This window comes from Zophobas morio, unplaced genomic scaffold, assembly GCF_036711695.1.
Source record: "Zophobas morio isolate AGI-343-1 ecotype UQ-CSIRO unplaced genomic scaffold, CSIRO_AGI_Zmor_V1 ptg000024l, whole genome shotgun sequence".
Lineage (NCBI taxonomy): Eukaryota > Metazoa > Arthropoda > Insecta > Coleoptera > Tenebrionidae > Zophobas > Zophobas morio.
The window spans coordinates 9,846,728-9,871,723 of NW_026972129.1; the positions used below are offsets into that span (position 1 = coordinate 9,846,728).

The 24,996-nt window shown below is 36.5% G+C and overlaps 1 protein-coding gene across 1 annotated transcript; it reads left to right on the forward strand.

The window, feature by feature from the left end:
- The first annotated feature begins 3,592 nt into the window (after positions 1 to 3,592).
- LOC135135588 (uncharacterized protein K02A2.6-like) lies at positions 3,593 to 7,729 on the forward strand. Its single transcript, XM_064064684.1, has one exon. The coding sequence runs from the start codon at positions 3,593 to 3,595 to the stop codon at positions 7,727 to 7,729; it is 4,137 nt and encodes a 1,378-aa protein (XP_063920754.1).
- The last annotated feature ends 17,267 nt before the right edge of the window (positions 7,730 to 24,996 follow it).

The following is a 24,996-nucleotide window of genomic DNA, read 5'->3' on the forward strand; positions in this document are numbered from 1 at the left end:
GCCTTGATCTGGTCCACAAGGTCGTAGCCAGTGCGTCACTAGGAGTGATTACAGCTAGTAAAAAAACTACTTCTATATTACTATATTACTTCAAATAATAATAGTTGATGCCCTTTTTAATTTTTCAATCACAGGACCACAGATTTGTGATGTTGAAATGTTATATTATGGTGAAATAGTCCAAAAGAAAAATATATTTGTAATCAAACTATCGCCGGGACAGCACTGATTCTAGCGTATGAGATACAATTCCGCGCATTGGTCATATGTTTTCAATTTCTTCGTTATGGAAACATTTTCTCAAAACGTTTGGCCTTAGTGTATCTGGGCTGTCCCTTTTTTGAAGAGATTGGTTTCAAGCAAGCACAACTGTCGCTTGCCTTTCACTTCACGCCAAAGTTTCTTTATTTATGACAATTACTATAGTATTTTTATATCTATGTTTGTCATATTCTAAGATGTCTGCAATACACTTAAATCCATGGCCAACTACGCCCTTAGAGTCATTTATAAAAGCCCTGTATTCGAATTTGTGTAGGGTGTGAATTACGTTGTTCGCCATTGTGACATTTGTTTTGCTGCTAATTGCAAGTTTGGAGAAATTAGCATATGTTCAAACCAAAATTCATGTGGAAAAATTGGTTTGGTATAGCTCAGCTAAATATAATAGTGCGTATAATGTTTTGATTGGTTAAGTAGTTCTTAGAACATTATCTTCTAATACTTTGGGAGTCATAATCGTATTATGTATATTTATTCTTTACAACAGCTTTCTTTCAATTTTTAATTACATTTTTTAGTGAAGTCCTAGGTCATGGCAGTGGAGAAACTGGTAACAGTGTAGACCCTGGTGATTCCGGTAATCCCGTCGAACCAGATATTCCTCCTACGCCTGCCTAGGACACACCTCTTATTACTGCCCTACCCAACGTCATTCCTTCGACGTCCAGAGATAAACCCGCTCCAAAAAATAAAATAAAAATACAACGTTGAGTTCGTTATTAAAATCAATAGAGGAAAAAAATGACAAAACTTTAGCAGAAATTAACAATAATTTAAAAGAATTGGTTGCCTTAAAAAAGCATGAAGTGCTATTAAAGAAAATTAAATTAAAATTAAAATATCTCAATGTAAATTATATATTTTGGACAATTCAGTTTAATAATTTAATTATTTTGTAAAAAAATAAATAAATATATTATTGAAAATGTATTATTAAATCATTTCTTGTGATACGCCCTTCATGTAGTAAATTGTGTTCTTCATGTTCAAGTTATTATTATCGTTCTCATTGTTATAGACAATGTTGATCTCGTCATTTTCGATATTTCTTATACTTGAAATGTTGTGTAAAACAACACATGAGTACATAATTTTTCCTGCAACTTTCTCTCAGTACAAACTAGATTTTATTTATACCGATTTGAGTAAGTACTGATTTTGATAAAAAATATCAGCACATACTTTTTTTGGACAAGTATATATTTTTCAGCATCAGCACTAGTCACAATCTACTTATGTTATATTAATATCCACGTAAGTAATTTACTAACAAAATCGTAAGTATCAGCATATACTTAATTTTATTAATATTACCCATTGTCGGTTAAAATAATGTAATCAAACTACGCCATACGTTCACATTTCCAAAGCCAACTTGACGTCGTTTTTATTTAAACGCTCGTTATTACCACTTTAAGTTGAAAAGTGTTTTGGTTGTCATGGACACACTTTTTATCCCTAGGGTCAAAAAGACCACACTTAATCCCGATTTACAGGGACTAAAATATCAACTGACTGTTTTCAAATTTTTCGAAATATATCTAGATAATGGATACAAAAAAACAGATACTTTTTGAAACTTTGGCCAACAAAACAACTGATAACAAGTTTTATTTATTTTTGAATGAATCTTATACCCATTACAACCACCTGCTACCTGCCTACCGGGTTGCCCTGGTAAACAGTTAAAATGTGTTACCCCTACAAGGGTTTATTGTAAAATGCAGTGAATAGTGAATTATGGTGTATGGTATTTAAAATACCATTTTCGTATTAATGGACTTCATATTTATTACCCTTCAGGATTACATTTAAAGATGGGTAGTACTGAAGGCTATAATATAGAAAATTATGGTATTTAAAACATGAGAGTTTCGGTGAACAGATGATTAAATGGCTTAGTATTAGTACCAGAACACTATTAGTATCTCTACTTTTGCCTATGGAACTACCATCACCAACATGGAATGTCAAAATTAGTACTACAGTAATTATACTACCAACGAAAAAAAAAAACGTAAAATAAAAAAGCATTTAGCATTTATTTTTTATCTAGATACAGATATTTTGTGCTTAAATTTTATTTTATCTATATACAGATAATAGATAACCAAATATTTATCTAGATAATTTATTTAGATACTGTTACGAAATAAACCCATACGCCGCCCCGGTACGACGCCTATGGGTTCCCGATCTTTCTTATAGGCACGGCCGGCGTTTATGGGTGGTGAGTCATCAGTCTCGATTGCGGCGTCCAAGGAAGTTTAGAAGCGGCGAAACGCCACAAAAAAAAAACCTGGAATGGAAGTCGCGAACGGCAATCCAGAAAGATCCCGAATGTCCGACATCTAGAAGGAAGTACGAGTTTAAATAGAGGTCACCGTCGGGAATGACGATTATTATTGAGTCAAACCACGAGTCTAGCGAATGTTAAGAAGAGCCGGCCAAGTTGCGCCGGAAATAGTTTGTACATAATCCCTGTAATAGTTAGTCGTGTATATTCGAGTTAGTAAGGAATAAATTGTTGAGTTTTAACACACGCCAATTTTATTCGCCCGCGCAACGTAACAACACAAATATCTAGATAAGGTCCAACACTGCTCATGAAAGTTCTTAGATTTGACGATAGAGAAAGTGAGAGAAGAGCAGTTGACAAATCTGAGAGATATATTCACACTGCTAAATGACACATCCCTAAAATACTATTCTCCTGGACCAATGTTGTCGTTCACGAAATGTGGTTAGTTTTTAGAGATTGGTGTCCTTTCAAGGTTTCTATGAAAGACAAGCTAGAAAAATATGGTATCCTAATAAGGAGCCTCGCGGATTGTAAAACGAGGTATGTTTTATCAATGGAAGTATACGCTGGCAAAATTGAAGGAAGTACTTCGTATTCTAGAGGACCTAGTGGTATAGCCAAAAGGTTTTTATACGTCAGTTGAGTTGGGTGAGGATTTATTATAAATTAACAATGGTTGGGACGATGTACAGCAAGCGTAAACAAATTTCGGAAGAATTGAAAAATGTTGGAAATAGGGAGTGTAATGTACTAGCTTAAAAAAGAGATAGAGAATGACAGTTGACAGAATATATAAGTTAGAAAAATGAGCTCGTGTAATTTGAGAAACTAACAATATTACCTACCCCAAACAAGACATCACATTTTGGCGACGAGTATTAAAAGAACTCAGAAGAAGACCAACGAAGCGAAAAACAACGAACACTCGGAACAGACAACAGGAGAAACACATAACCTCAACACAACACGTGGTTCGCAACAAACGAATCGAGAAAAAGATAACAGAACATGGATACACACTCAACACCAGTACCTCCATTTCATATAGCAGAAGACCCCAATAACGTTGGCTCAAGGTGGGAAAAGTGGCTCAACCGTTTTGACAACTATCTCATAGCAGCAGGCATCGATAATGAAGACCGAAAGAAAGCCATGTTTCTCCACTACGCAGGCGAAGAAGTTCATGATTTATATTTGTCACTTCCTGAACTACCAGCAAACACAGCACAACCCAATGAATCACCTTATCTAACAGCTAAACGAAAGCTCAAACAATATTTCACCCCTAGAGTCAACAAAGAATTTGAAATGTTTAATTTTAGGCAAGCCAGACAGAGCGAGAATGAAACAATTGATCAGTTTTACGCAAAGTTACTGAAACTATCCAAGACTTGCACGTTTGAAAACCCAAATGAAGAAATCAAACTTCAAATCATCATGAACACGAAGTACACAGAACTACGTCGATATGGACTCACTGAACAACCCAATCTCGATGATCTATTGAGCAGAGCACGTACAATCGAGTGCACAGCTAATCAACTGAAGGTCATTGAAGACAAGATTGTCATGAACACAAGCACAGAAGAATGTAGCTACCTAAACAAACACAAGCAACACAGAACCGCACCAGCCAACAATGGTACCAGTAAGAACAATTGCAAAAATTGTGGAGGCAAATGGCATCCAAATGGGAGGAGAGCTTGTCCTGCTCTAAATGTAATTTGTCGAAGTTGTGGCAAGAAAGGACACTTCGCCCGAGTCTGCATGTCCACCACATCAACACAACAGCAACAAGCACAATCACGAGCAAACCCCCAGCACAACAACCATGGCACAAATACTAGCATAAACAAGAAACATAATGGAGAGAGGAAGAACAGAGCACAAATTCGCTTTAATGAGCTTAATATGGAGCCAGAGTCAACTAATTCTGAGACATCTTTCAAAACAACAATTCGTCCAAACGACAGAACAGCCATGAAATGCCCTCAGGTACATGTTAAGTTGAATGGGAAAGTAATCAATTTCATTGTAGATACTGGTTCATCTGTTAATCTGATAAGTTCAAACACATTTAAAGAATTTCATCAGCAGTCGCTACAACCAGATTCCTCATCGATTCTCCCGTACAACTGTCAACAACAGTTAGAAGTAGTTGGAAAATTCAAAGGTTTGTTCCATTATAACAACCACCAAACGCGAGCAGATGTATTTGTGATAAAAGGCAACAGTGAATCATTATTGAGCTATGATACAGCAAACAAATTGCAGCTGATACAACTATCTATGATGATATATCAACCTATGGACATGAACTATATCAAAAACAAGCATCCTAATTTATGTAATGGCATAGGTTGCCTCAAGAACCAAACTGTCAAGCTACACATTGATGAGTCAATTCCTCCAGTAGCAAATAAACACAGGAGAATTCCAATAAATCTTCGTGAAGCAGTTGAACAAGAGATAACAAGACTGATGAAACAAAACATCATTGAAAAAGCAACAGGACCAACTCCCTGGGTTTCACCAATAGTTGTAGTTCCCAAACATCACGATCCTAACTCTATCAGAATTTGTGTAGACATGAGAGAGGCTAACAAAGCCATACTTAGAGAAAGGCATCCAACACCAACTATTGAAGAAATATTTGCCCAGTTAAATGGCGCAACAGTCTTCTCAAAGATTGATTTGAAAGATGGCTACCACCAACTAACATTAGAAGAATCTTCACGGTATATAACAGTTTTCTCAACACATATTGGTTTGTATCAATATAAACGATTGAGTTTTGGGATAAATTCCGCTGCAGAGATTTTTCAAAACACAATAAGACAACTGTTAAACCAAATAGATGGTGTGTTAAACGTCAGTGATGATATACTAATCTTTGGAACAACTCAACAAGACCATGATAAGACTCTCAAGCAAGTAATAGAACGTTTGGATAACCATAATTTGACAATCAACACAAAGAAATGCATTTTTAACACAAACAAAATCGATTTCTTTGGATATGTATTCTCTAGCAAAGGCATTTACCCTGATCCAGACAAAGTCAAATCTGTCTCTAACCTAGAACCGCCCAGAAATGTACATGAACTAAGAAGCTTCCTAGGAACGTTGAATTATGTTGGAAAGTTCCTGCCTCACTTAGCAACAAATACTGCAATATTACGTGAGCTGATTACAAAAGATGCTCAATGGGACTGGACTGAAAAGCATCACAGCGCTTTTAATGATCTTAAGAAACAACTAGAATCAGCACGAAACCTCGCCTATTTTGACCAACAGAAAAAGACGCACCTCTATGTAGACGCTGGTCCCATAGGACTTGGAGCGATCCTTTCGCAAGAACTTAATAACAAAACAGAAGTTATTTCGTACGCTAGCAGAACATTAACTTTGACCGAACAGAAATACAGTCAAATAGAGAAAGAAACATTAGCAGCAACATGGGCCATACATCACTTCAGAATATACCTGTTAGGAGGTCACTTTGTGTTACACACAGACCACAAACCCTTGGTCTCAATCCTACAGAACCCTCGATCAGCTCCAAACGCACGCATTGAACGACTTTGTTTAAAACTTCAGCCTTATAAATTTACAGTTCAACACCAAAGGGGCATAACAAATCCGTCTGATTATTTATCTCGTCATCCAACATACAGCCCACCAGAAGCATATGATAAAAGTGAAGAATACGTAGCTTTTGTAACCAATCATTCACTACCAAACACAATTTCACTTGAAGAAATCGAAAATGCAATGAAAGATGATTTTCAGTTGCAGCTACTGAAAAAGGCCTTGTTAGAAGATGATTCCTTGTTTTGGAAGAAACAAGAACTGCAAACATTCAAGCAAATCAAACAAGAGCTCACTGTATATGGTAATATTATTCTCAAAGGCAGTCAAATCGTAATTCCCAGCAAACTGCAGAAAAACATTATCAGATTGGCACATAAAGGTCATCAAGGTCTCGTTAAAACCAAACAACTGGTAAGAACTAAGGTATGGTTTCCCAACATCAACAAAATGGTAGAAGAAGTAGTGAAGTCATGCACAGCATGTCAAGCAGTAACACCCTACAACCAGCGAAATCCGATTCAAACATACCCGACATCCACTCACCCGCTTGAATGTCTAGATGTAGATTACGCCGGACCATTTCCAGATGGAAAATATTATTTCATAATGGTGGATGATTTCTCAAAGTTTCCATTCGTCAAAAAAGTACCATCGACCAATTTCAAACAGCTGAAGCCCGTACTTGACGAGACATTTGCACTATTTGGCCTACCAAAAGAACTTAAATCCGATAATGGACCACCCTTTAATGGATACGAGTTGAAAGAATATCTTTCAAGCCTTAACATCAAGCATCATTTAATAACACCACGTTGGCCAGAAGCAAATGGCAGAACTGAGAGATTCGTGAAAACGTTCAAGAAAGCCCTCTTGTGCGCAACAATCAACAGCAATAATCCAGACGCAGAAATTCAAGAATTTTTAATCAATTACCGAAGCACCCCTCATTCAACAACAAACTGCCCACCATATCAAATTATGTTCAACAGAGAAATCAACAACTTCTTACCCACTCTCAAAAACAAGACGTTTCATGAATACAATCCCCAAACGGACATCGACAACAGAAGAAAACAAAACGAACGCGCCAATCGTAAAAGAAGGACATTTGAACATCGCTTACAACTTGGACAAAAAGTTCTTTGCAAACAACAAAAGAAGAATTCGCTGACTCCACTCTTTGATCCAGATCCATACACGATCACTAGAATCACCGGTTCTCAAATTGAAGCTCGACGAGGAGAAAAGGTGATTGTCAGAAATTCATCATTCTTCAAGCCACACCACTCAGCACAGAGTCCAAGGCCAGAGTATCACCCCTCAACAAGTTTGGCACCCAGTCGATCTTCCCAATCTGAACAAACGCGAGCACCGTTCCCCACAACACCTCCAAGGTCGACAACTCCAGCCACGACACCCCTTAGACAAGACAACACGGAGGACAAAGTAAACAGTCCCCCAAATCAACGAGTCGAGACGCCCACTAGACGACGTCCCCAGCGAGACAGAAAACCACCGTCGAAGCTTCGGGACTATCTTGTAGAACTCTAATGGCATGTGCGTCATATGAGTTATTGAGTTTAACTTTTATTTTGTATTTGGTATGTGTTCTTTAATTTTCAAGTAAGGGAGGAAATGTAATGTACTAGCTTAAAAAAGAGATAGAGAATGACAGTTGACAGAATATATAAGTTAGAAAAATGAGCTCGTGTAATTTGAGAAACTAACAATATTACCTACCCCAAACAAGACATCACAGGGAGGAGTACTCAAATATACATGTTTATTGTATTTGCCGATCCAGCATCTAGTAAAGCTCCAGTGACTTTGCTGTCATGTGGTAAAAAAAAAAACAAGAATAATTCTTATTTAATTGAGCACGCAACATTTGGATAGCCAAGTTGATGATGGCGAGAAAAACAAATCCCACATAAATCTCTATTATAACAACATCAAAGAGCCGTTGACAACATTGACCAAATGGCGAGAAAACATACCACAAAACGTTGTATGGTATAAATAACGAAGATGGCCACTATCGTTATTTTAAACTCTGATCGATATTGCGGCGATAAATGCTTACACGCTATTAATTTGTTGAAGATTTCAAAGACTGGAATAAAACGAAAACAAATCGCAGACGTTTGTTTATGAGATCATCAAACCCCAGGTTGAACTGCACATAACGTCAAAGGACTTTAGAAAAATATCATTTCGACCATGAAAAATAACTTAGAAAGAAAGCTGACTACCACGTCTCTACTTGCGACAAATGTACCACCTCACAGCCCTTCGACAAAGAGGTGTTACGTATGTCGCCAAATTTCGGAATAGAATGCAGCGAAGCTTTCAAACACTACAATAATGTGTAGTGACATTGGTGACTGTGGCAGAATGTACGGAAGGCATTCCAAAAAAGTTCATGTTTGCTGCAAGTGCCAAAAGAACGAACTACATAGAAGACCTGGGGCCCTATTCTTGAACTCATGCAACTTTGAGTCGTATACGAAAATTGTCGCATGGTGATTTCGTATGCGAAAGATGAAAGTCGCACGCTCTGTATTCTTGAGCGCTAGACGAATACAATTTCGCATGCGACGTACTTATTTGCGTACAATCGTAGATAAGTTCATACAACCAAGATGATATTTTGCTGTCAGAAACCACTTATCCCTTGTTATACGATGACCATTGATATCTTTACGATAAACGGCTTGTTCATGTAAAAACTGGGAACGTTGAAGGTCCAACTGCGGATTGTAGCGGCGTCGGTAATTTGGTTTACCATCATCGACCAAAGTTGTTACTTCCTGAAACCATTTAGGGAAGTCGAATCGACACTTTGTTGTTCCATTTTTATTAGCCATACATGTCGCATTAGGATTATGCTCTCCACATGGGTTGTGAATCATCCATTTCAGTACCAGTTGTCTTAACTCTAAGTCGTAACTTCCTAGTATTTCGGATGAAATCAAGTCATCGAGCTCTTCTGGTCGCTGAATCTTATCATTAGAGGACATAATCACCAGTAAATGCATATGTGGTAACCCGCTTTTCTGAAATTCTATAGTATATACAAAAGCCGATACCTTTCCAAAGATCTGTTTTTTGTCCAAATCTTCTATTATTTGGTCGAATTTTAACTTAGCAACTCAGGCCACGATATCAGGACGATTCTGTGGAAGCTGCTCTAAGGTTGTCCCGTCTTCTAAATCTATTCGCAATGCCTGTTTAATTTCTGGCCAGTTAGGATTCGATGTCATGGTGATAAAGAAATCAGGTGATTCAAGCTGTCGAACAATAGCCATTGCATCTTCAAAATTCTCTGTGTAATTTCTTGTCGAGCCAGGAAAGGAGGGTAGTAAAATTATCGTTTCACCAATTATGGCTTTTTTTTTTCGGCTAGTTCATTAATGAAACGAGCTACTCCCGCATATTGTTCTGCGAGGATCTTGTTTTGATTGCATTTTATCCATTAAGTGCGGTCACGCTCAACGCGAATATAAGTATCGATTAAATACTGTTGAAATAATCTGCCACCGAAATGAAGTGCATTAAATGGAATTTGTCGTACATCAGGTTCATGTGTTGATGGTACTTCCAGTAAGAATTTAATTAACTCAGGTCGAAACGAAAGTCTGTATTGTGCCAACTCAAACCGAGTTAAATTACGGCGGCTAGCATATGGCGCTTGCAGTTGCAAGTCTATACTGTAACCATCCGTGGCCTGCCGGGTAAAATAATGGATAAGTAAATGGCTCTACACGTTTATCAATATTCTTTAAATGGACAATGTTTTTATTATGCTGATGAACAATCATTTCGTTATAACGAAAGCTGTGATCATCATTAAGAGTAAATACTGCACATACCTCATTACAGGCGGGTATGTTAAACCTTCTATGATCAGCCTGCTCTGGCAGCCTAAATAAAAGCTTAACGTGTGGTGGCGGTATCCCTTGGGCAAAAGTTAGCCGATTAACTTCTTCCTCGACCTCTCGCATCATTATGTACCCCTGTACATAACCATTATGCGCTCGAATAATATATTCCAATAACTCCATCGGAGAGGTACTGATTCTAGAATTAAGCGGATGTGAACGCGTTCGTTAACAGCATTATCAGGATCTAAAAAGTAGTTGGCCGTACTGTGGCCGTTCAAAGACACCTTGAATATTCTGCGTCGGATGGGCCGTCATATTCATTTTATGATATACCTGTCCGCAAACAACAAAACTATAAATGCCATGGCTATGTATTGTTCTGTCATCTTCCACATTCAAAGATGCTAGCGCAAAAGATGCATTTGTTTCTTATTCTTCTGTGGAATTCTTCCGAATTCGGGTGACGGTTCAGAAAGAGACGTGCTAATTCATTTGAAAATTGTGGTGGTTCCATTACAATTCGTCCATGTAAACAACAGTCGCCAAAAGAATAAATATTTACAGGATTAGAAACACGTTCCTCAGGAAAATGCAATCCACCACAATGGATACACAAAATTTCGAATGGTCCTAAGGTATAATGCACTAACGGCGCATTTATATGTCGGTAAGTGATTCATTTCTAAATCTCTGCGGCGTCTTGCCTCTCGACGCCTTTGTTCTTCTAGGCGGTGCTCTCGTTGTTCGTTAGTCTCATTGGCAACGCGTTGAGATGCACGCTGTCGCAGATCTTCCAGTCGTTGCTCGTGTTCTTCAGGATCTTCACTGGCAATGCGTTGAGATGCACGCCGTCGCAGATCTTCTAGTCGTTGTTCACGTTGTTCGTCACTTTCACAGGCCACTCGTTGAGATGCACGATGTCGTGGATCTTGCAAATGTTCCTCTCGTTGTTCAACACTTTCACAGGCTACGCGTTGTGACGCACGCTGACGTAAATCTTCTAACCGCTCTTCTTTCTTCTTACTACCTTCAGCCGCTCGTTGTAACTGACTGCGTTCTCGTAAAACGCTTAAATCATGGGATCTTTCCTCACTTATAATCTTGGATATATTTTATACACATATTACTTTAGCAGCACGCGTGGGTCGAGCTGATGGCAGCGATTCTTGAACAGAAACCTGGCTAGATTCATTTTCATTGAGGTTTTCTTGTCACGTCCATTTTGATTAAGATTTTCTTGAAATGAGTCTTGGCTACTCGAAGTTCGCTCGAAGTTAAACGTTTTTCGAGGACGTCCACTATGCATTTTGAAATGCCCGCACTAACTAAAAATTCACATTAAAAAAGAAATTCCGTAAGCAGCCTTTGCTTTAAACACTGATGAGTGACATTAAACAATAGAAAACTGGAATTATTGTTTGACATTTATTACAATGTCATTTACTACCCAATCGCTGCTTTCCAATCACCCTAGTTCTCTCTCTCTTTCTCGTTCTCTTTTCCTTCCCAGTTCTCTCTCTCTATCTCTCTCTCTCCCCCTATCTCTCTTCCTCTCCCTCCCACTTCCCCTCTTCCACTCCTTCCCACTCCGTCTCTTCCACTCCCTCCCACTCTCCCACTTCCTTTACCTCCCACTCCCCCTCTTCATCATTGTCATCCTTATCATTACATCAAGGTACAGGCTCTTCGTCCAGGTGACTACCTTGCCAGACTGCAATTTTGCGAATGGCTTCTTCAACGTCATGCAAACGACCTTAGATTTATTGACAACATTTTATGGACAGATGAGTCAATTTTCTCTCAGGATGGTGTATTCAACCAGCACAATAATCACTTTTGGGCAACTGAAAACCCATTCGTTGCCCGTCCTCGTGCCCATCAACGACGTTTTAGCCTCTATCTCTGGGCTGGCATTATTAACATGAATCTTCTAGGGCCATTTGAATTGCCTGCAAGACTAAATGCAGAAAATTTTTTAGAATTCTTACAAAATGAGTTTCAAGTTTCGCTTCAGGATTTGCCCCTCGCTAATTTAAGGAATACTTATGTGGTTGGAGATGGACGGCGCACCTCCTCATTTTGGAAGAATAGTCCGGAATTGGTGCGACGAGCTTATCCACATGGGTGGATTGGTAGAGGTGGTGCGATTGCATGGCCTCCTCGGTCACCAGACCTAAATCCGTGAGATTTCTTTCTTTGGGGTCATCTCAAAGATCTCGTATATGCTACCCCAGTAAATAGCTTGGCAGAATTAAGAGACAGAATGAATGCAGCTATTGGAACGATAAATGCCCCTATGCTCCAGAGAGTGAAGGAAAATTTAATTAGAAGGGTAAATTTGTGCATTGAAGTGGAAGGCAGGCATTTCGAGTAATTGCTCTAATAGTTTTTGTAGTTTTTAATTAAAATAAATTAAGATTTATAAAAATAATAAAATTTATGCAATTTGACAGTCGTTTTTGTTTTGTGTAGATGTCAGTTTCAGTTTCTTGGAGACCAATTGTGAATTATTAATTTTACAAAAAAGAAAGTTAAATTTATGCAGTATTGCCATTTTCTGCTGCTAGAAAAATGGCTTAAAGTAAAAGAAAAGATATTTATAGCACTTTTGCTGCAATTTTCATGATGCTTTAATAGAAAAGGACATTTAAGTTAAAATCGTCGGCGCCTTTTTTTCATCACCCTGTATATACACACTTTGCTCGTTTAATAGTATGAGATTTAATTTATTTTCAAAAATAGTTTCTTATTATTCTAGCTTGCATTCTGCGCCCTTCAGCAAATTGCGGGTTGATTCGCTCGTTATTGACAATTTCCTCATCATTGACGTTCATTCCAAAATCCACTTCTACCTCATCGTTGTGTTCTGGCTCTTCTATGTTATTGGCAATGCACATATTATGCAATACCACGCAAGCTTTGATTATTTTTCCCGCTTTTTCAGGGTGGTAATGCAACACTCTGTGTTTAAGCAAACACCTAAATCTCATTTTTTAGACACCATTGCATCTTTCGATTACACTGATCAACACTATGTTTGTCACACGAATTTTGTAAAAAAATTCGAGTATCCTTATCTCACCTCATGACAAAAACAAAAATTTTTTGTTCCTGTCACGCGTAGTTTTTCTGTAATGGTCACCTCTTTCGTTTCACCTTCTAAATGTGTTTGTATTTAAAACTTCTTAGTCCTTACTAGCTTTAAGGACCTTATTCAAGAAAGTGTAGTTTCTTAAACTGTTAAAATGCCGCGGAAGTGTATCAACCACCCGGACGAGTTTTGTTATGTGTGCGGTGAAGTAACTTTTCACTCCCAACGGAGAAATTTCACGCCGTTAGTCTCTAAATGTTACTTGGAGTATTTTAGTTTCCCTGTGAGGCATCAGGACAAGTCTTGGGCCCCCACATATCTGCTGTTTAACATGTGTTAGGCTTCTACTGGGTTGGGCGAAAGGATCTAGACACATGCCGTTTGCTGTTCCGATGATTTGGTCGGAACCCAAGGATCACATCAGTGATTATTTTTGTTTAACTGTTGTTAAGGGTATAACAACTAAGTCAAAACACACTCTAAAGTACCCCAACCTACCATCTGCAAGAAGACCAATTCCACACAGTGTCGAGTTTCCTGTTCCAACATGTCCAGATACTTTAGAAAATGAAGAACTTGTCTCTAGTGAAAATGATGACTTATTAGCTTGCGACCCACCTTATGAACCGAGTACTTCAAAAGAACCACATTTGTTAACGCAGGGTGATCTCAATGACTTGGTGCGTGATTTGAAGTTATCTAAAAAGCAGGCAGAACTGTTGGGCTCAAGATTAAGTGACTGGAATTTACTGTCTTGCAATACAAAAATTACCTATTTTCGAAATCGTAACGACGAATTAAAGCCTTATTTTTCCCAATCGGGCAATTTGGTCTACTGTAATGATGTTTGTGCAGTCATGAATTTGTTAAATTTTGAGTACGATTCAAGTCAGTGGCGACTCTTCATTGACTCCTCAAAGGCTAGTTTGAAAGGAGTGTTGCTACACAATGGCAACAAACGTCCATCTATACCTGTAGCTCATGCCTCCAAGATGAAAGAGTCTTATGAAAACATGAAGTTTCTTCTAGAAAAGATTGAATATAACAAATATTCATGGAAAATTTGTGGAGACTTGAAAGTCATTGCTCTTTTGTTGGGAGTGCAGCTTGGTTACACAAAATTTTGTTGTTTCATTTGTGAATGGGACAGTAGAGATAAAAAAAATCATTACGTAAGAAAAGAGTGGCCCAAACGAAGATCACTAAAATCGGGAAAAATGAATGTTACTAATACACCTTTAGTAAATCCTGAAGATATATTTTTGCCACCTCTTCACATAAAACTCGGCCTTATGAAAAATTTTGTAAAAGCAATGGACAAACGTGGTGTTGGATTTTTATACCTTAAAGAGAAATTTCCCACGATCAGTGATGCTAAGATTAAAGAGGGGGTATTTGTAGGTCCCCAAATAAGAGAGTTGATAAAGGATAAGATCTTTGAAGAAAGGTTAAACGATACTGAAAAGCCAGCTTGGAAATGTTTTGTCAATGTCGTACAAAACTTTCTAGGTAACTACAGGGCGGACAACTATAAGGACTTAATTAATGAACTTTTGGCGACATACAAAACTTTGGGGTGTAACATGTCTTTGAAGATACATTTCTTGGACTCTCATTTAGATTTTTTTCCAAGTAACTTAGATGCAGTGAGTGATGAACACGGTGAAAGATTTCACCAAGACATTGCTTTGATTGAACGACGGTACCAAGGAAAATGGAGCTCTGGAATGCTGGCTGATTACTGCTGGGGTCTTAAAAAAGATTTACCTGAAGCCAAATACTCGCGCAAATCACAGTAATCAAAATTAACTATGTATATATATAAAGAAAGTTATATTTAATTGAGTTTTTGAGCAGTGGATATAGAAATATATGTTTCAGTGTCACAAAAAAACGTGACGTGTCAGATCTTTTTTATTAATAAATTCGTGTTAGGAGTCCATAGTACTATCATAATTAGACAAAAACTTTCGTGTGACAAAACAAAATTTTAATTTTGTAGACCAGTGTTATAGATCGTGTCTTTCTGAGACTCATAACGGGTGTACGATAAAAAATATATTTGCAGTAGGCGTTGAATTTAGAACTTCACAATTGTCGTAACAGGGCAAATAATATCGGAGCGTAAGTAGGCAACCAAATATACTTCAGAGGATGGATGGGTACACCATTACCATCTTAAATACAAAAAAATGACATTTGACGGATTTTGACGTTCTGATTTCCTAACCCTAACGTTCGTATCTCCTTTTTGCAGTTTAGTTGTTATTTCATCTTTTGCTTTGTTCGTGTAATAAAAATCAGTTCTTTTCAGAACTAGCGTGTGAGTTTTGCGTTTAAAGTCATTTTTTAACAAGAATGGCTATTTCTGACCAACACAAAATATTCATGGTAATGTCGTATTACCGAAACGGTGTAAAAGAAGATGGAACTTGGCAGTATTCAATTGGATTATGTATGGAAGAGTTTCGAGAAGAATTCCCTGATTTTGCCGTAGAGTATACCCAGTTTCGACAAACTTTAAATGTCTCGTCAAAAAATTTTCAAGAAAATGGATCTGTGACACGAAAAGCTGGAAGTGGGCGTCCAAAGAAACGAACTCCAGAACTAATTGAAGAAGCGAGAGAAGTAATGGAAGAAACCCCGGGTACTTCTATCCGTCATTTATCACAACAACTTGGTTTGTCTGTTGGTACCTGTAACACTCTTCTAAAAAAAGATCTTCATTTGTTTCCTTATCGTCTCACATCTGACAACAGACTTTCCTCAAAAAGTTAAATACTGTGAATGGTTTCTGAATACTCTGGATATGGACGACCACCTTGAAAAAACGTTTTTCACCGATGAAACATACTTTCATCTTAGTAGCTATGTAAACTCACAAAACACAAGAATGTGGACTTCAGAAAATCCACACTTTTTCATTGAGTCGCCCCAATATCCCCAGAAAGTTGGTGTTTGGGCTGCAATTAGCCAACACAGAGTAATTGGTCCAATTTTTTTTTATGGTAAAGAAGGTTTTAGTATTTTAACAACAAAATAATGATGTTTTCATTTCAGGAAACATAAATGCTGCAAGATACCGTGACGAAATTTTAAGTGTATTCTTAAATCAGCTGGATGATGAAGAATTAGTGTATGATTACTTTCAGCAGGACGGTGCCACTGCTCATACAACTGGAGCTACAATAGGTTTTTTGTCTGAATTTAATGAAAATAAGATTATTAGTCACAATACACCAAACAACTGGCCGCCTAGATCATGTGACCTCACTCCTTGTGACTTCTTCTTGTGGCCACATATAAAAAATTCAATTTAAACAACACCCATAAATGACTTGGAAGAATTACGGAATAGGATAACACACAAAATTAATGATATTAATAATAGTGCAAGTGTTTTAGAAAATGTGGCCAATGCAGTAAGGCGAAGGGCTAGGTTGTGTCTCCAAGAAGGGGGTTCTCACTTCCAGCATTTGTTGTAATGTAATTTAAAATGTAACATTTATCAGGCCCTACATAATGTTCGACAGAATTATGCAGAATGCTGTCATATTGTTGTTACAGAAGATTTCCATAAAGTGTCGTATTCTTATCTTTTCTTTTACCTTCTTAAGAAACAAAAATTGCCTCAACAAAGTGTTGTAATGAACTGATCTTTTTAATAACCAGTATGATTTGCATACTTGCATTTATTTTTTTATTTCAAAAGTAACTCGTCAAAATAAAACACTAGTCACTTGTTTTCTTTTGTAATTACAGTGGCCGGTGAGAAGAGAAATGAATGAAGTGGACTGTAATTATTGTTTTATTGTACACAACACTAGACAGTAACAGTCCACACAACTAGTCTGCTTTCGAAGGACTAACAAACTAAAAAATGTTCAAGTGGGGTAAAGGCAGATGTGAAAGGGTATGGTCCGCCCAACCCTTTGGTCTTCGACTATGGTACGAGCCGCCGATAAGAAATGCCGCACTAAAAGACCGCCGCCGCTCCTTGACAGAAGGGGGCCTCGCAGCAGGGTGCCAGCAACAAAAGCGCGGGTCGCCCCGAAGAGTGCTGCCGATTGTACAGGCCATACCAGTAGTTATTTATTAATTTTATTTGAATAATTTGCGTCAAGCAGATTTGCATTAAAGTGAGAAAATGTTTTCTAACCCAACATTATTTGCCGCTAAATGTCATTCTCAATGACCTTCAGTTTTTTACGTGACTCTTTGTACACTTTAAAAAAGCCGCAAACAATTGAATTTTCACCGCCTGCTCCAAATATATTTTTTATTGTACACCCGTTATTTACGTTCAGGGGTATGTAGGACCGCATTTTGAATTGCCGTCATGAGCCACGGCCTAAGAGCATATCCTGAATCACCTGCGTAAAAAATATTTTCTGACTGATTTATATGAAATATTGTTCAATTTTTACCTAGAACATAATAAGTGGAATGACCTCGAGTGTGCAAGTTTTGTAAGAAGTCTAGCACGTTGCTACTGTTCCAGATAAAACTATCATGGGTGCTTCCAGGAAATCTTGCATTTACATTCAAAATGCGCAGATTGCGTCACGCACCTATACAGGGTGTTTGGGAAATGCACCGACAAAAAAATTGGAGGGGTTGCCGAGAGCATAAGGAATGAAAAAAACTCCTGTTGTATTATCAAAAGTTACGAAGTAAATTTACCCTTTATTCAAGCTTTATTCGCGCCACTGTAAGAGGTGCTATCCGATTCAATTAATTCACGTTTTGTAAAAACATAGCAACCAAAAACTGACAACGAAAGCTAAAGTTTGAAGAATCACAAGTAAAAGTCAAAAGTATTTTTTCAAAACAATCAATTTGAAACAATTTTAACAAGATGAACCGTTAGTACCGTACACTTGGGTCATTTTTTCATGGATAACTTTCGCACCATTTCCCTCTTTAGTGAGGAACTTTGGACCCGCGCGATGCTCCTAAGTTAAGTTCACTCATTTTTCTAAACAAAAAATACTGCCAACAATGCCCAATGTTGTGGATCCGTACCAAATTACGTCAAAGTACTTACTACACTAGCAGTTATTTGATACCCAAGCCATTTGTTTTTGTGACGTCATTATCATAGCTAGGTAGCTAATATACAAAATTGCCCTCGTAGTTTTCTTTAAAAAAGAATAAAGATTAAAAATAATTTTGTTACTGTTATTATACCCAACCTTAGTAGGTACCAATATTTAATTTTTCCATGTCGAGCGAACATTTTTTTAAACATCTTTTTTTTCGATAGCTCTTCAGAGCAATGAGTTAAAGAATGAAGTTCAACGTTTGAAAAGAAAGGTGCGTGGGTTGGAAAAGAAAATTTTGACAAGTAAGAGGTTGGTGAAAGAAACTTCCATAATTTTGAAAGAAAACAGAAAACTTGAAGAAATGCTGAATAATATGACACCATTTCAGCAGACTCTTTTTAAAGTGTCAATTTCGAAACTATTATACGGGAAGAAGAAGTACGGCAGGACCTTCACAGACGAAGAAAAAATTAATTGTATTATTATGTGGAAGACTAATCCCAAATTGTCTCTCCTACTGTATAAACTGTTATGTCTTCCCTCCGTAAGTACGCTACAACAAGTGTTAAGCGCTGTTAGTATTGAACCTGGTATTAATGACACCATATTTCACGCTTTAGAAAAGAAAACTGAACTATTTGAACATAGATAAGCTTTGTACTTTGGTATTTGATGAAATGGCTATTCAGCCTCATTTAGATTACAATAAAGACCAGGACTACGTGGTAGGTTTAGAGGATCATGTAATGGTATTTATGTTGCGTGGCATTTTCAAAAGATGGAAACAGCCCGTTGCATTTTCATTCTGTAAAGACTCAATGTCAGCAGATAAAGTTGTCAGTTTTTACAAAAATATTGTAGTACGTGCTGAAGCAATAGGCTTAAAAGTGATTGCATCTGTTTACGATCAAGGGACAACAAGTGTTCGTGCCATAAACACCTTATTCAAAAAAAGCAAAGAGGAAAATCCTGACATTGAAGAAGAGGTTATAGTAATTAACAAAAAAATCCATGTAATTCATATTTACGACCCTCCTTGTCTGTTGAAAAGTATAAGAAATAATCTATTAGACAAAGATTTAAAATTTTCAATGTGTAGTAAGTCTCAAGTAGCTAAGTGGGATCACATATGGAGTGCTTATAATATCTGTAGAAGTCATAATATTGGGTTCCTATAAGGTAGAACTGAACATCACGTCAATCCCGCAAAAGTGAAAAAAATGAAAGTCTCAAATTGTGTAAAAGTCTTTAGTTCTAGCACGACTGCAGCAATTAAATGCTGTACACTTTTTAACACAAACAGCAAATACGGTGATATGCACTGAATGGCGAAGCTTTAGATACGGTAACTATTAAAAATTTTTTGATAAATTATTTGACAGTATGAATGGCGGTATGAATTCCCCCAGAAAGGAGAAAAAAGTACACAAATGTATTATAGTAGTGATTCATATCATAAAGAGTTTTGGATGAGAGCAAAGCATATTTTTAAATCTATGGAATGTATTCCAAAAAAAGCGAATCAAAGAAAACGTCCTCCAGTTTTAACAGGTTGGATAACAACTATAAACGGTTTCCTTCAAATTGCTAGTACTCTACAAAACCTAGGTTATGACAAATTTCCAACCAGGGCATTTAATCAGAACCCAATTGAAAATTTTTTGGTCAATTGAGGCAGTATGGTGGTAGAAATAATAACCCTACATGTCTTGCTTTCGTGCCATATTTCAAATCATTATTGATAAAAAATTTCTCTAAAAACATTAGTAGTAGTTCCAACTGTGAGCACGATAGTGATGAAGTACTGTTAACATTAAATCACTTTTTAAAACCAAACAAAAATTTAATTAAAAAAAGACAACCGGACATTTGGCGATATAGTATAGATACGAACGAATGAGTAATATATCTCATTCTCTTTGCTAAGTTAAGTAGAGATTGGTAGATAGGTACCAGTCTCCATTTTACGCCATTTGTGTAAACCAGATCGTAAAAAAATTAGTTTTCACCATGGAGGAAAGAATATTCTCATCCTGGAGAACGTGCCAGACTTAAAATGATGGTTTTGAGCCAAACCGGTAAAGTGTCATAAACAGCACCCTTCATTATTCAAATAAAACTGCCGATGACAGTGACGTACAGTTTTTTTTAAGCGGCCCATGAAATACATGAAATACAAATTGTTGAATTAAACAACGCACATAACAGACATACATTGTCTATTAATTAATATGATTTAAAATATTTAAATCAATCAATACATCACCAGTAACAAGTACTACAAACAGTGAATACCGTTAAAAAGTAGAGACAACCAGGATGACTACGCCACTGAGTAGTGGTTATTCGCAATGGCGTGACTAATTTTTCGCTTCCAAAGATTTGAAAAGTTTATTGACGGGCATTTCACTTGGAACGCCGACTATTCACTCAGAATTATTTTCCTAATCTGCCGGATGTAGGTGGGCAGATGTAAACTGCGGCGGATCTACTGCTTTAATCTTCTCCAGCTGATGTTGTAAATTTTTCTAGGATGCGGCGAATAATAAAATCAGATAGCAGCCCGTAGCAGGGTCACTCATGGAAAACTGCTAACGAATTATTTCTTCTTTTTTTTAGATCTAAGAGCCGTTTTACACGTCACAGAAATACTCTGAAAATTATAATGAAAATCATAATGAAAACAGTAACTAAATTTATGCGAGTAAAAATTTTGCTTCACACGCTGCCTCGCAAATCGTAAATAAATGACCATAGCTTTTGCGCACTTTTGTGAACACTTTAGCGTCAAAATTTGTATATAAATTTTCGTTATAATATTCGGAGTAATTCTGTGACGTGTAAAACGGCTCTAAGAATAAAGTTAGATGAATGTAAAATCATAGAGATGGCATTACTTTTTACTATGTACTTAATTTATCTAAATAACATGCGTTTTAATTGTATTAAATGTTTTTCTATGTATATATACCTGTATGTCGCATACAGGGTCCGCGCTGGCTTGCACACTATAACACATATAATTTTATCATATCTGGGTGTCAACGTATTCCCTAAATTTTAGGATAAAATTAATTTAATCTTCTTTAATGTATACATGTATTTTTCACACCCACATGTGGTACAATTGCATTTTTCTTCAGTACAATACTAGCCACATAATAATAATTAAAAAGTAAGTTTTTATTTGTATAAGTACATTTCTTAGATTTCCCGGTAGCACATAAAATTATTCTTATCACTGACGCTCCAACAAAAGTTTTTGCAATATATCTATATTTACAATACACGTAAACTTTTCTCGAACCCTGTAAAAGATCCACTGCAATCTAGGGATTAAAATAAGTATTATATCCGTCCAGTGGAATTTACATTCGCCGCATATGGATACTCTAGATGTACTATTAGTTCATAAATTTTATTATTTGATATGTATATAAATATAAAGGCAAGGTATTTTCGTAGACAAGAGAGACAATTCTGCATCAACCTGTGTTAAAATTTGTGAAATGTGCAAAATATTTTTTTTAAATAATTGTATCTCTTAAAAAAAAAAATAACCGAAATGACTATTAATAAAAAATCTTATGTAACAAGGTGTTTACGCTCGTATTTTTTAATTTTTAAAGGGCAACTACAAACTTCGTCACTTTTCTATATTCAAATTATGTTTAATTCGATATTTACACCTTACCTGATTGCTACATTTATTGCAACTTAAAATTCAGAACACAAAATATTTAGTTCTAATAAAAGAAAATACTTCGCGATGAATTTTACCTTGCCATCAATTGACGCTGCGATAAATTTACGTGCGATCAATTGTCGCCGCGATCAATTATCGCGTGCGACCAATTATCGCGTACGACCAATTTTGCGACGAGTTGTTTGCGATCAATTGTTTGCGATCAGTTGTCGTAGAATCGTTTGATCGTTATGTTATAGCTCAACATGGTTTCAGACTATATGTTACAATAAATCGACATGGACAAATCTATTTGTGTATTCGAAAAATTACGTCTAGTTTAGGATTATGTATGTGCAATTATCACACAAACATTGTTTGAAGATTCTGCAGGTTTTTATTTTTAATGCGTTTTTTATGTGGTGAGGACGCGGGTAACCACTGTTCACTGCAGAAATATTTGCGTGCATATCGAAAGACTCGGTAATTACGATCATCGGCAGTTGTAATATGAAAGCTTTTGAATATACGAAAGAATGAGTGATTTACAAAATTATTCAAAACGTTATAGGTCTTTGCCATGTCTATGGAAAATTAAAATCAAAGAATATACAAATCGCAATTTAAGAAATCAAGCACATAAAATATTACTTAATAAATTAAAAGAAATATAGCCAGAGGCAAACAAAGACATGACCATTAAACATGGTGCAACTTGCTTTAGCAACCAATCAAAATGGTCTTTGTCCATACGTAAAAAATTTTATGGATCGGCTTTTGACGACACCCGCTGCTCATTCGGTAAACGCATATGAGAAAATTGTGGTCTTTTGTTATACTATTTACTCCTTGCACCAGATGCATGTTTCTGATTTTCTTCTTGCAATAAAACCAGAATTATAACAGCAACGTTTTTTTCTGTTGACATGGCGGTAAACCAGAACACACAATATTTTTTATTATATGACTGATTCTACAAAAATGGGAATTTTCAAATGACCACCAATGATTGTCCTTATGTAACATAAATATTGTCTTGAAGTTTGTTTACAACAAAAGATCACACATGAATTGACACCGGCAAATGACAAATAGTTCATAAAATATGTTTTTAAGTTTATAGAAACATTTTTAAAACATAAAATTCTCAGTTCCCTGGGTCTGTCCTCACCCTGTAAATTGACATGTGGTGTGTTATAAAATAAGCATTGCTGCTAATTCAAGTATTGTGGCACATACTTAATTAATATTAGTGAAAATAATTGATATTAGCATATTTGAATTGATATTTATTATTTTTTTTGTTTTTAACCAACGTGAAACAGGGTCCATCGGTTTTATTTCTCAGTTCCCTGGTCGGCAATATTTAATTTTTATTACAATATCACGTTACTTTTGCGAAGATACCAATTAGACAGTTTGACCAATTTGATGTCTATTTGGCGCGTGTTAGCAATTTGACGATAAACTTTCAATGTCCGTCATTAAATAAAGTGTTTTTCGTCAGTGAACGCGTGTGGTTTCAGTCAAATTATCAGTTTCTTGGGAAGTATTTATTTAACGTTTGTCAGTTTTGGAAACTTTATGTTTTTCATAAATCAATTAAACACTTGGTGCAAAACTCTTGTGCAAATGTTGTACTACATACGAAATTATTAAAAGCTTTTTTTACATGATAAAGACAAAATTCTCAGTTCCCTGTTCTCAGTTTCCTGGGGCACAAAACGAGAGAGAACGGAAACAGCCAACTTATTATTCGAAACAAAAATCTAAACAAACAACAGCAAATGAGTGCGCATAGAAAATATGCCATCGACATCAAGTTCATCTACAACAACATTTGGAATTGTCACTCCTCACAGGTGTCCTTAAGCAAAAATGAGTTTGAAATAATTATCAACGAAAATGCTTTTCCAATTTTGATTCTGTATCATTTACCGATCATTTTTATGTTTTTGTTAAAATCCTAGCATATCGGGTAATATAAAAAATTGTTTTAACAAATACGGGCATATTTTTGGTAAATGAAAGATAAAAAAAAATTGAAAATATTTTAATAAAGCCAAATTTCATCATTTGTTTCTGATTATCTAGTTACTTTACGAATTAAATTTGATTGACAGATCTGTCAACATGCCACAAAAAGCAAATCACGAAGAAAATCGTTCAAAAGTGTGTGTCTTGTGCGGTTCCAAGATTGTGTTCGGAAAATCGAAAAAGTCTGCATTTGCTTTAACAGACAAACTCTATAAACTGGTGTGCACTTATACCGGGACTACATTTGGTAAAAACAATTCCAAATACCCCAGCTCTATATGTGGAACTTGTCGTCTGGTAGTGTTAGATTATGAAAAAGGTATTTTCAACAAACGTCGTTCACCTATAACTCCGAATTTTGAAAACATGGTAATTTTGGCCAATACCCGAGGAAATGTCAACGCCACTTGTTATTGTTTGATCTGCCAGACAGCTAGAAGTAAAAGTCACAAGAAATCTCTTCTGGGAAAACCAAAACGTTTGAATGGGAACATTCCAACTGTAAAAGAAACCTCCACTAAACGAATATGCAAAACATGTTTTCATCAAATTGGTAAGGGAATTAGGCACAAGTGTTCCAAAAAACATTCTCGTGAAAACGTTACGGAAATTGTTTTAAATCTACCAACAATCCAAAAAGAACAGGTGATTATTTCAACATTGAAATCCTGCGTCGATGGTCAATGTTCAACACATCATCAAGCAAAAGAACTTAAACTGGCTACAGGCGGACCGAGTGCTACAGTCCTTATCAATCCACCTTCAAAAATTGTTAAAGTCCCATTATTTTCTGAAAACCACTTGGACAACTACAAAACCAACACGGGAGCTTCACTAAAGGAAATGGAAACACTTACCAATTTTATCAGGTCCTGCGCTGGAAAAAAATCTGTTCCTTCTAATTATCGGCTTCACGCAAGTGCTAAAGTAAAAGCTCTAAGTTCGTTTTACAAAAAAAACATCTACAAATTTGAGATAAATGGAAAGTCTTCTCAAGAGAATCGGCCTGTAGTATGGGCTGACGCTGAGGAATTGGTAAAAGCTGCTGTTGATCACCGAGAAATAGTTGGAAATGC

Excerpts from the sequence above, each read along its gene's own strand:
- LOC135135588 (XM_064064684.1), top strand. The coding sequence starts at position 3,593 with ATGGATACACACTCAACACCAGTACCTCCATTTCATATAGCAGAAGAC.